The sequence below is a fragment of the Agelaius tricolor genome, unplaced genomic scaffold (assembly GCF_023055355.1).
Source record: "Agelaius tricolor isolate 1412-34295 unplaced genomic scaffold, bAgeTri1.0.p SCAF_74, whole genome shotgun sequence".
NCBI classification, from domain to species: domain Eukaryota; kingdom Metazoa; phylum Chordata; class Aves; order Passeriformes; family Icteridae; genus Agelaius; species Agelaius tricolor.
Window position 1 is genome coordinate 239848 of NW_027269334.1, and position 11518 is coordinate 251365.

At 47.6% G+C, this 11518-nt stretch overlaps 1 protein-coding gene across 7 annotated transcripts in view; it reads left to right on the forward strand.

Moving 5' to 3' along the window:
* The first annotated feature begins 9762 nt into the window (after positions 1–9762).
* The window catches only part of ARHGEF5 (Rho guanine nucleotide exchange factor 5), a 33304-nt gene continuing 31548 nt past the window's right edge, over positions 9763–11518 (forward strand). For 3 of the 7 annotated variants that reach the window (XM_071418059.1, XM_071418063.1, XM_071418060.1), the window contains exon 1: positions 10940–11513. Coding sequence is in view for 1 of the 7 variants with exons in the window: in XM_071418060.1 (XP_071274161.1) it covers positions 11511–11513 (3 nt within the window). In the remaining 6 variants the exon portion in view is untranslated. Of the gene's footprint in view, positions 9893–10939; positions 11514–11518 lie in introns of those variants that run through there. The other 4 variants (XM_071418058.1, XM_071418064.1, XM_071418066.1 and 1 more) reach the window with 3 other exon arrangements.

Consider the following 11518-nt stretch of genomic DNA (forward strand, 5'->3'; position numbering starts at 1 on the left):
GAAAGCAAAAATCCATCTACCCTTTTTAAAAATAAACTAAAAACCACCCATGCATGTCACATGGATCATTAAACACATGGGTGATGAGTAAAAAGTTTTGCATTTGGATAACAAAGCCACTGTAGATTTTCAAATCCTGATTTCAATGCAGGCATTCAAATTCAAAACATTATTTGGATAGAAAACTTTGATCTTTCCTCTCAAAGAAACCTGCAGTCGTTGAGCAGGTAAATGCTGCCAAGACCTTTTAGTGCTATTTCTGTCCCATGGCACCTCCTTCCTGCAATCAGCCTTTTTCCTCTGTTATATTCTGCTCCCATGTAGAGAAGCAGCAGCCATTTTATATTCTGTGGAGCACTTTTACTCCTGTTGAAATGTCTGTGGGCTGGGCCAGTGTCACATCAGGATCACAGAGTCATCTCTCCACCATTTGATGATATAGGGCCATAAGATACCTCAGGCACTGGAAGAAAACCTAGACTATATGGTTCTTTTGGGATCCACTGCAGAGAATACTCCCAAGACAGAGAGGCATTCTGACCTTCCCAGTCCATCAGGAGTAATTAAGGCCACTAGGACTCCATTGTAAAGGAGTACCTAAAGGACATAGAATTAGGGGTTTTTTGAGTTGATGAATGGGTATCTAAGCTAGGCAGAAACAATCTAGGCAGATTCCCATAGGGCATATATTTGGAAAGGGTTTTGATGGGAATTCTGACCTGACTCAGAATCAGCTGGTTGACCCCGGAGAAAAGCTTGACCTGTTTGCTCCAGTGAGAAGACCTGGGCCCAGGATTCATCCCATCCTTACTCAGCATCAGTGACAGCACCTCAGCAGGAAACCAGCTCCTGAATGAAATGTGCTCACTGTGAGACCTGCCAGGAAAGCATTCCAGCACCAGAGGTGGGATAAAGGCACAGATATTCAAGCCACTGTGGGGACTCCTGCAGGGAGTATGAGGCACAACCCCCAAATCACAGAGAACAATGTGAAAATGCTCCAGGACACAGGGGTAGCAGGGGTTGGATGTGAGCACCCTACTAAGATGATGGGCCTCATGGTTTTTCTGAGAATCACTAACAAGGGAGGGGGAGGTCCTAGGAATGGAAGATTAACCATCTACTTATGGTTGTGACTAGGTACCTTTTAAACAATCTTTTGGTCTTTGTTTCTTCATTCTCTGATTCCTTGGGGACTTCAACTCATGTGTCTCAGGAGGTGTGAAAATGTCAGAAGAGTCTGTGACAATGCATGTTGACCACAGGACAAGAATGTGGCCTCTACCACAGCCACTTTATCCCCTGAACCTCCACAGTAATGCAGCAAGTTTTTTGCTGAGGCAGAAACCCCACTCTTTTTATAGGGTCATTCTGCTTTTATGTTTTATTCGTAGGATTATTCTTGTGCTGTTCTTAAGTAAATGCAAAGAAAACTGAAAATATCACACAGTGTGAATCACAAAAAACGCCCTTTTTGTGTTTTAAGGACAAAAGTTCAATTCATTAAAAATGTGCCTTTGCTCACAGGAAACAATCCTGCTTCAGTCCGCCCTTCCAACAACAGCATCAGAACTCCAAACAAACAATGCTTCCCCACCCTGTACATGACTGTATTTCTGTGCAAACTCACATCCATCATTATAACCCCTCCTATGGAAAGGTTGCTTTTTTGAGAACTGAGGGGTGTGAGGGGCACAGGGAATCCTCTCTCAGTATACAACAGGCCAGCATCATGGAGGTGATTCAGGAATATGTGCTCATTTTTCTATTATGAGATTGGTTATCTAATGACAGGACTCATGTTATGTAAGTTTAGGACCTCCAGGAAAGCCACCATGTCTGGCTAAAATCCCAGAGATTTTATTTTTTAAAAAAAGTTGAAACTACAATAAAATGGTGGACATTTCTTGAACATTCTGACAGAAAGCCTTAACAGTAATCCAATGACCAAAGCAAAAACTACCTGAGGGACAAAAAGGGAAGTTGCTCTCTAAACCTGCTGGTGTGACAACAACCAACATAGAAGAGCAGGCACAGCAAACAGAATGGTGTTTGGGCTCACGTTCTTTCACCTGGATGCAGCCAGGAATCAGCATCAGGAACAGCTTCCCATGAGGGGGCACTACACTACAGGCTTGGAGATCTCCACCTCCAGGACTTGTACAAAGACACTGAACAGAGAGGGAAGCACATTTCAGCTTTGTTTATCCTCCTCTGCAAAAACTAAGATGATGAAGAATTACTGTGTTCATCCTGTTAAAAAGCTACACTACTATGTGTAATTCTGTCCACCAAGACAACCGGAACAAAAAATCCCAAACACAAATCTGGAATGCAAGGAGAATTTGGGATTTCTGAACTTTTAAGGGCTTGATTTCACAGTTACTGAAGAGGACCTTAATACAAACTAAGGACTTCTGTGTGCGATTTTTTAATGAACAAGGGATCCTCTTTATTGGCAAATGGGACCGATTAATTTGTGGGCTGGATTTTGTGTCTAGCCAACAAGAGGAAGGAAAGTGAAGGGCTGGCCTGAGTCATTACTACTGACCTACACCACAAGCAACAACACTTAAATGGACATTATATGAGGACCTCAGCTAGGAAGAAGTGACTTCCTGGCACTGTGGTTTCTGAGTGCAGGGGGATGGGCAGGATGGGGTTGGGGCAGAGGCAGCTGTTCTGAGCATGGGGCAAAGCTGCTGAGTGTCATCCTCCCACCTGGCTGCACTCACTCAGGCGCTGCAGCTGCCTGCATGGGGAAAGGCCTGCACATGTGCAGCTCCAACACAGCCACATCTTCCTTTCAGCTGAAACCAGAGGAATATTTGGCAAGCCCCTTGAAGGCAGCATGCTGCTTTCATTTCTGCTCTCCATGCTCAGTTTTGTAGAGGTCCCAACTATTTCAGCATGTCTGGACTAGAATAAGAGTACCTGTAGTGGTGTGACTTTGTCCAAATTCCACCTTTCCTTTACAGTAATTTATTTCTAGATTCATACCTGGAGCAGAAAAGCCTGAAGAAATGACCACAGGGTGAGTGGCCTACCTGAATGTGAAAGAAACAGAAAACCACAATGAAGTGTTCTAGATGTTGTGGTAGTGAGTGGATTGGTTTGTTCAGACTAATTTCTACAGAAGCCCTTGAGTGTCACCTCCCCCCCACCCCTGCCCCAGCCCAACTGAAGTTATTGCCATCAACACCCATATATAATAGTACAGAGGAAGACTCTGATGAAGTTCTTGCTTTAGCATTTCCAAATGGAGTAGAAGTATTTTAAGAGTCCCAGTAATGTTCTCCAGGACTTCTCTAAGGGGAAAAGCAGACAACGCTCAATTTCCTGGATCCTCTCTCTTTAGGCTTTTTCTCACTGCTAAGGAAGGAAGGGAAACATCAGTGTGTGAGGTGCAGGTAAGGCTAAGACCCCAATCCAGCAATTACCTGCACAGGGGTGTGTGAAGTACCATGGGCTGGGCAACAATTTACTGCAGCATGAGGGCTCTGCTTCAGATTTGCAAAGGGATTTAGCTGCAACAGAAGAATCACAGAAGGATTCAGGAAAAAAATCCAGCTTTTTGCAGAGTTCAGAATCCCACAATACAGAAATGGAATGCACTGCAAGAAACCAAGAACTGCCTCCCAAAGGCTCTCTGGGAGCTGCAACTGGGGATTTCAGTCTGGGAAAGGCACCTGCCAGGAACAGGCAACTTGGGGTATCCTTTGCATGGAGCATCTCAGGGCACAAAAAGGATAAGCCCAAAAATTTCCTTGGAATTGTAACTGAGCTTGGAATTGCCTATATTGGCTGCTGTAAAAGAACACCTGTTTGGAAATGTTTGCATAACCAGTTCTCATTAAGGTTTTCCAAAATTTGTGTGTGGATATATCAATGTTGTGATCCTGGATAACCAAAAATTAAAACTTTGGATGATGGAGAAAAGGCAAAGCCCACTAAAAGCTTTCTTATCTTCCTCTTTGTCTGACTACTCATTCCCTCAGGACACATTTTTTTTTGGAGGCATCTTAATAGTATGAAGCACTGAGGTTTTTCAACCTGCTTTTATTTTTTTGGATCCTTGTTTACAGGTATTGCCTTGTGTTTCCTGGGTATCTTTTGTGAGTCCTCCTCAGGTAGCCCATGGACCTCCTGATATATGTGGACTCCAGGCCAGAAATTACTGCAGTAATTCTCTTCAGTAAATGACCTTCAGTGTAAAGTACCAAAAATACCCTCATTAATGTTCTTGCTCATAAACCACCCTTTCCCTGCACTATATATTTTCAAAAAAAACCGCTTTAAATTCAAGTCTGTGTTATTTACCTACACGGACACTTCCATATAAATCTCCGTCTATTAATCAGGTGGGAGGGAATAGGGCTTAAGAAGCCAGAATGTGATGTTATACTGCATTACATATATCAAATGCAATTTTTGCAAGTTTGGCTGAGGGAAATCCTCCTAAAAATGTAAGAGCTTACTACTCTCCCACTGAGAATTCCATCACTGAGTTGCCAAATGCTACTGGTGAGCAGGAAACAGGGTGCTTTAACCACAGTATGTATCATTAAAGGCTGGTAACTGCTCCAGAGACTATAACCCTTTTAGCATAGCTCCTTTTTTTCCCAAATATTTATTCAAAAGAGCTTCTTGCTTGTGAAAGGAATCCATATTTTATTAATCCCAAATAAAAGGACTTTAATGGAATTGGACTAACTTTTAAGCTATTCCCTTCTGTCTTTTGAAAAATAGCATACAAGCAAATAGATGTGAAGTTTTAAGTCATGTTTTGCTGCAGTTGTTCATGTGAAATCTTGAGCAGGACATACATTGTGGGAATTTCTTTCTTCAGTTTGTAGCTATGCTTTGAGTAGTACTTTGTCTTCCTTTCTGCCCAGCTGACGTTTTTTACATCCTTGGGAAAACTGAAGTAACATCTGAGGTGATCTTGACTGCTTTTGCTGTTTGAGACTGGCCATTCCTACCCTCAATTCCATCCAAATCAGTGAAGGTCAACAAAACCAACATTTGCATGTGTGCAGCCCACACTGTTCTGAAGCTGTGGCATGAGCAGTCATTTTCTTTGATATCAGTCTGGACTGCAGCTGTAAACTGAGCTGGGAAAGCACATCAGCCTCCCCCAGACTGACATCAACAAGTTCAGAACCACCTCATCCCTTTCAGAACAGGCAGGAGCTTATAATCAAGTGAACTGTTGGACAGTGTCAGGCTACAGGATATGTGCAAATAAAAACATCCTTTTACCACCTTTCATGGCTGACAGGCAGGGACTCTCCAGACCATCCCTTCCTCTCATGCCCCTAAGAGTAGCCTTTGTCTCAAGTCAGTCTGCAGCCTTGTCCATTTGTTTAAATTTTCCTGGCAGACCCTATTAAAAAAGGGAAATTTAGCTGTATGGGACAATGGCCTGACATGCACATCAGGCCAGGCACTGCAATTACTTTGGAAAAAATTTGTACAACACATGAAACGGGCCATTCACACTTAATCCATCCAATGTACACCCTCACTGTAATTGGTACATAATTCATCATGACAAAAAACTATCCCTTCATGCTTCATATGCAGGTATCCATTTGTACAAACAATTCTTGCTGCTTTTTGTATGGAAAAAAAAAACCCAAAGCAACAAACCAAACCTGGATGAAGTTGAGTAATGATTATAAAGATATATAATTTTGGTGGATTATTTTGCTCCTGGTTTTACTCCATAAGAACAGACACAGCATCATATCTAGGTCACTTGTTGGCTGCAGGCTATTTGGAATTCCCAGGAGAGGGCACTTGAGAAGGAAATGGGGGAAGCCCATTTAGGTCTGTTCTTGTCTTGGGATGTTCACGTTCTTTGTCAATATGGGTTTTGAGCTTTGTCATTAACTCAGATTATGGCAGCAATGTAGATTTATAACTAGTTTCACACAGAAAAGCATTTCTATCCATATTACCCAAAAGAATTTCCCAGTTCTGTATTTTCCTAAACTTTTCTGTCGCAGCTGCCTGGACATCTTGAACAAATTTCAGGAAACATCCCAGAAATCAGTATTTGTCTGTGTGAAGCCCATAGTTTTTTGAACACTTGGGATAAATGATGCCTCTCCCAGACAACAGCAGCAGTTCACCCTTGTAACTGCATCCACAACTGGCACTGAAGTGGATTCTCAGACTAAGACAGACCCAAGCTCACTCCCACAAATGAAGAACTTCCTGTAAACAAACCAAGAAATAAAAGCTAAAAATAGTCCTCCTCCCTAGCTGCTGTCATGTGGGGAAATCAGAGCATGAGATACACCTCAATCTGAAGCAGGGAAGATCCAACCCATATTTCTGAGGGATGGTTTGCACACTTAGAACAACCTAATACCCCATTGCATTCTTTCTACCCTACCAGACTGAATCCAAAGGTATGGCTGTAGGGATAAAGAACCTCTGTCAATGACACAGCTGTGTTCAAGATTAAAGAAAAAACCAAACCTATTGTGCAACTGTGACACTTTTTCCTCTCTTACTTCAGCACCTGCTGTAGCTCAAGAAGGTGCTGGCACCCACAAAAGCAGTAAGAGCACTCCGGTACCAAAGCTGAGCTGAGGCCAGGGGAGAGTCTGCACTTCTCTCAGCCCGCTGCAGTGAAAATGCAGTACTGGAGACTGTAAACAAGAGGCAGGAAAGGAGATGACTGGATTTCAGAAGGGCCACTACCGCTGGATGTTCACAGCGAACCTTGGAGGAAATGAAGGAAACGGCCAGGACTGACTCACAGGGGATGGGTGTTTTACTTGCTGCTTGTGTAAACTTACTGTGCTGCAGTTTCCAAGCTCTCTGTTCTGCTCCCTTCCATTATTACCAAGGTTCTTCATGCCATATGCACAGGTTTGCATCTGCTTGGAGTAAGGTACAGCTGCTGAACACGCCTAGGGAAGCAAACTGGGTTTCCAAGGAGGGTTCAAGCAGATGATTTTAGTTTTAAGAATATGTCAGCAGCTGAACCAAGTTACTGTTCTCTCCTGCTGCTTGCCTGGATTTTGGCATGCCCAGCTGTGTGCTCTGCACGTAGAACTAAACCCAGAATAGTGTCTGGGCAGAGCAGAAAGGATGTGACAGCACAGGACTTGAGTAGGACAGGATGTTTACAAGGAGGATGTCAGAGTGGGAGGTTAATATCCCAACTGCCCTTCAGCCCGACATAGCACAAGGCATTGCAGGAAGCAGGAGCACTTCAGGGTACAGGGCCCTGCTCTTGATGCTGCTGGGCCTCTTTGCAGGGAAGGGACACACCAGAGATACATGTATATGTATACACACCAAGGAGGTATGTCCTTGAAGGGAAAGGGGCATACTCAGCTGCTGCAGGCCAGAGTTTGGGGGGGCTAAGAGATCGTGCAGCCCAATCCACATGGGATACTCACAGCAATGGTACAAGCCCTCCCCTGCTCACACTCTGCTGGGTTCCAGATGTGTTCAGGCACTCAAACTCTGTGCAGCAGGCAGAGAAAGCAAGGTATCTCAAGACATGATTCTCAAAATCAAACAGAAAACTGCCTCTGCAGCTGCTGGAGGTGCCAAGGACAGGGGGAGAAGTTAAGCCCACGTCAGACAATAAGTTGCCCTTTTCTGGATAGAAGAGGAGCAGTTTTCCAGTCAGGATGACCAACTCCAACCTGCTGCCAGCTGCTAGGAACTTAGAAAATGCAGTGAGAAGATGCACTAGCTATTGTGGCCCTGATTTTTTTAGATTTTCTAAACCTTCTGATGTTTACATTCTTGTAACAAACTTTCTCACATGCTTTCTGTAAATAGCTTATTGTTTTACATTCTTTTATGGAAGAAGAGAAATTTAATGGACTGTTGGTTTGTCCAGTGTCATTGGAGAGGTGGCACTTTCACCCTCCAATCCACTGTCACTTTTAGAGATCTATAAATGTTAGAGTCAGAAAATAAACTTCCCTTTTTTTCTTTTTTTTCACCTTGAGAGCAGCGGTGCGTGCGTGTCATGTTGTTTCGTGTCCTATAGTGACAAGCTATTTATATAATCTCCCAAAAGTCTGACAAGAAACTAAGAGAGACATGATCCAGAGTCAGCTCCTGGAAACTTGAAGCATCCCTTTCCTTGCATCTGACTTTAAATGCAGTGATGTGGAATGGGAATCTCAGCTGCAGGAGCTGATCCACTCTGCTGAAAAAAGGCACCCACACAAACGAATGAAAGGAGTAATTGAATCAGAAGGCAGCAGCAGGCACGAGGATGATTCTGTGGCTGGCTGGGGAGAATTCTCAGTGTGCTTCCACTTCTGAGTGGAGTTTTCCTGCCTGGGAGACTCCACATGGGTCTTGCAGGCAAGGGAGGGTTCAGGACTGCCTAGGTGTGGGCTGCAGGGTTGCTCTGGTGGTTGAGCAAGCTCCCTCTTTCTCCTTTGCTGAAATCTTCAGAGCACATCCTGAAGGAAACACACCTGTAAGCCTCAGGAAATGATCAGGAGAAAAAAAGCAGACTTAGCAAAGAGACAACTCTGGATATCAACTTAAGAGACAAAATATATAATATAGGTAATGCCTTCCTCAGCCACCTGTCTAAGATAATTCTTTGCACATTTTGTGATTTTGGTAAGCAAAGACCTATATAATACACCATGGCAAAGTGTACCCTCACATAAATCCTGTATCCCTTTAAGCACCTCTGTACCTACAAGAGACATAAAGCCCAGGAATTGTAGCTGTGGACTCAGCTTCTTAATGCAGCCTACAGACTTTTTCTACCCATGGCCTGGTCAATTTCTTCTGAATTCAGGTGTTTCATTAATTTTCATTTATTTTATGATCTTGGATGTGATCCTGCCTGGGATTGTGTAATCCTAATAAAGCCTAGGACAACCCAAAATTTTTCCTTGAACCCTCAGCTGCCTGCTGGGAGGAAACACAAAGGGCTCACACATGTGAAGTTAAGAAGTGGGAAAACAAGAGACTCAGATAATGAAGGAAGTTTAAAAATTAGAAAGCATCTCCGAGTCTTAGGCTGGGCTGGTGGATCAGCTGCACTCCAGAGGCAAAGCAAACAAGTGCTGTGTCCAAACCTGAGAGGGACAGAGTTATTGCAGAATCCCAGAAGGTCTGGAACTGCAAAGGACCCACAAGGATCATCCAGCCCAACTCCTGGCCCTGCACAGGACACCGCAGCAATCCCACCCTGTGCCCAAGAGCGTTGTCCAAACGCTCCTGGAGCTCTGTCAGGCTGGGTTCTGTGACCACTACCTGAGGGAGCATGTTCAGTTCCCAACCACCTTCTGGGTGAAGAACATTTCCCAAAATCCACCCTAACCCTCCCCTGACACAGCTCCAGCCGTTCCCTGAGTCCTGTCGCTGGTCAGAGCAGAGTTGAGGGCCAGCCCCTCCTACTTGCGAGGAAGCTGCAGAATTGCTGTGAGCTCTGACCTCAGTCTCCTCCAGGCTGAACAAGCCGAGCGACTTCAGCCGCTCGTCGTATGGCTTTCCCTCTAGGACCTGCACCCATATACTCACTACTGAATTAAAAGAAAGAAAAAAAAAAAAAAAAAAAAAGGAAAATACCTTCCGCTCGGACGTGTCAGGGCCTGTGGCCGGCCGGAGCCAGGAGCGGGGCCAGAGCCGCCGTGTCCGCCGCAGCCCCTCAGCCGCCCTGCCCTGCCCTGCCCCGCCGCGGTGCCGTCGGAGCGCGGCCGCCGGTCCCGCACGCCAATCAGGGCGGCCCGCCTGCCTTCCTGTAGGTGTGCCCGGCTCACCTGGAGCCGCGCTCGGCACTCATGACATACCTGCGGCCCCGCGCAGGGCGGCGGCGAGGCGGCGGCCGAGGGGGGCCGAGGGCGGTCGCCGCTGGCCCCGGCCCCACGATGTGAGCCCAGCGCAGGTAAGGGCGGCCGCCGGGGGCGGCGTTGGCGTGTTCCCGGGATCGCCGCTGCCGCATTCCCGGGAGAGGCGCGGGCCTGGCGCCGGATCCCTGCGGAGCCTGGGCCAGGACGGACGGAAGGGCGGCTGCCCCGCGGGACTGGGGCGGGGGCGACAGGCGGGCTCCGGGAGCGCGGGGCGGGTGGGGGGACGGGACGGGAGCAGGGGGAGAAGGAAGGGGAGGGAGGTCGGCCGACCCACCATTTTAGGACCCGAGGGAGACGGGAGGAGGGATCTCCGGGGAAGGCGAGCGTCGCTCCTCCCGCGGCGGGCCCGGTGCGGGTGCGCGGTGCGGGCGCCATCGGGGCGCGGAGCCCCTCGGCGTCCTGGGCGCCGCGGGAGCTCCCCGAGGGGACGGCGAAGGAGGCTCCGACTCGCCCAGCCCAGGGCCGCGTGCTTGGCGGGGGCTCTGCGCCCCGACGGCAACGCCCGTCCCGCCCGCCGCCCCCCGTTCCCCCGCCCGCTGCTGGCAGCAGGGAGGGCCCGGAGCGCAGGCCCGATCCCAGGCTCGGCTGCCAAGCAGCAGCAGGAGCCTCTTCCCGCAGAAATGGTGCCTCCCACGCAGGAGCGAGATCCCACGGTGTTCGCCGGGTTTTCAGCTTCCGCCCGGAGCTGCGGCCCGGGAGTCGCGGGGGTGCTGTGCTTGAACTCTGGACACCTCCTTGTTTTCCTCCTTGCCTCGTGACTCTTATGGCCTGTCACGGAGGGAAGGCAGAGGAACGAAAGGCGAGATCTTTGCCTGCTGCTTGCTTCCTGCCTCCTTCCTGCAGCCCCGGCCACCGCAGCAGCTCCGATGGCAACCCCAGCGCCCCAACCAACCTGCCGGGGGAGGGATTCGGAGGTCCCACGGCTCTCACCTGGCCCATCATCCTCCCAGCACCCATGTTTATCGTTGCTTGATGCTTCGTTTATTCCCAGATATTGGCTAAGACTGCGTCAAACCTGGTAGGAGTTATGGGGTCAGAGATCTGAGCTCAGCTCATCGGTGTTGACTTGCTGCAGACTTTGCCAGAGCGCTGCTGGATATTGATGCCCGTGTTGGCTTCTCCTGGAGCTGAGTGCCTGTTCCTCCTGGACCTAGCCCCATGTGTAATGTGTTGTTGGAAGTTTTGTGACCTGATTCCTTGGTGTTTTGGAGTTTCTCATAACCTAAATGACTTTGAGATGGCTTGGATAAGGGCTTAAAGGGTTGCACTGGAGGGAGGTGGCTTGGTTTGGAGGAATAATGTGTGGGTGACCCAGATTTCAGAACTGTACCTGAATTGGGTGAGGAGGAGGCATCCATAATCAGACTTGAAGTTGTAAGAAATCTGAGTTCTTCTTAGTTTTTGTTCATGTTGGGAAGAGCTCAGCTGGCTTCTGTGTAGAACCTTGTTTTGCCGGTTGGTGGTTGAGGGTGGCATTTGTCCTGTCCTGCCTGTACAGCAGCCTCGTGGTCTGGGTAAATCTCAGTGGGATTACACGGTCCAGTTGCTTGTGACAGCAGGTGACTGGGCTTGAGGTTGATGCTCGTGCTCTCTGAAATAGTGGGACACAAATACTTCCTCTGGGAACTTCTTGTGCATCCTGGTAGATTTTAGATGGTAAG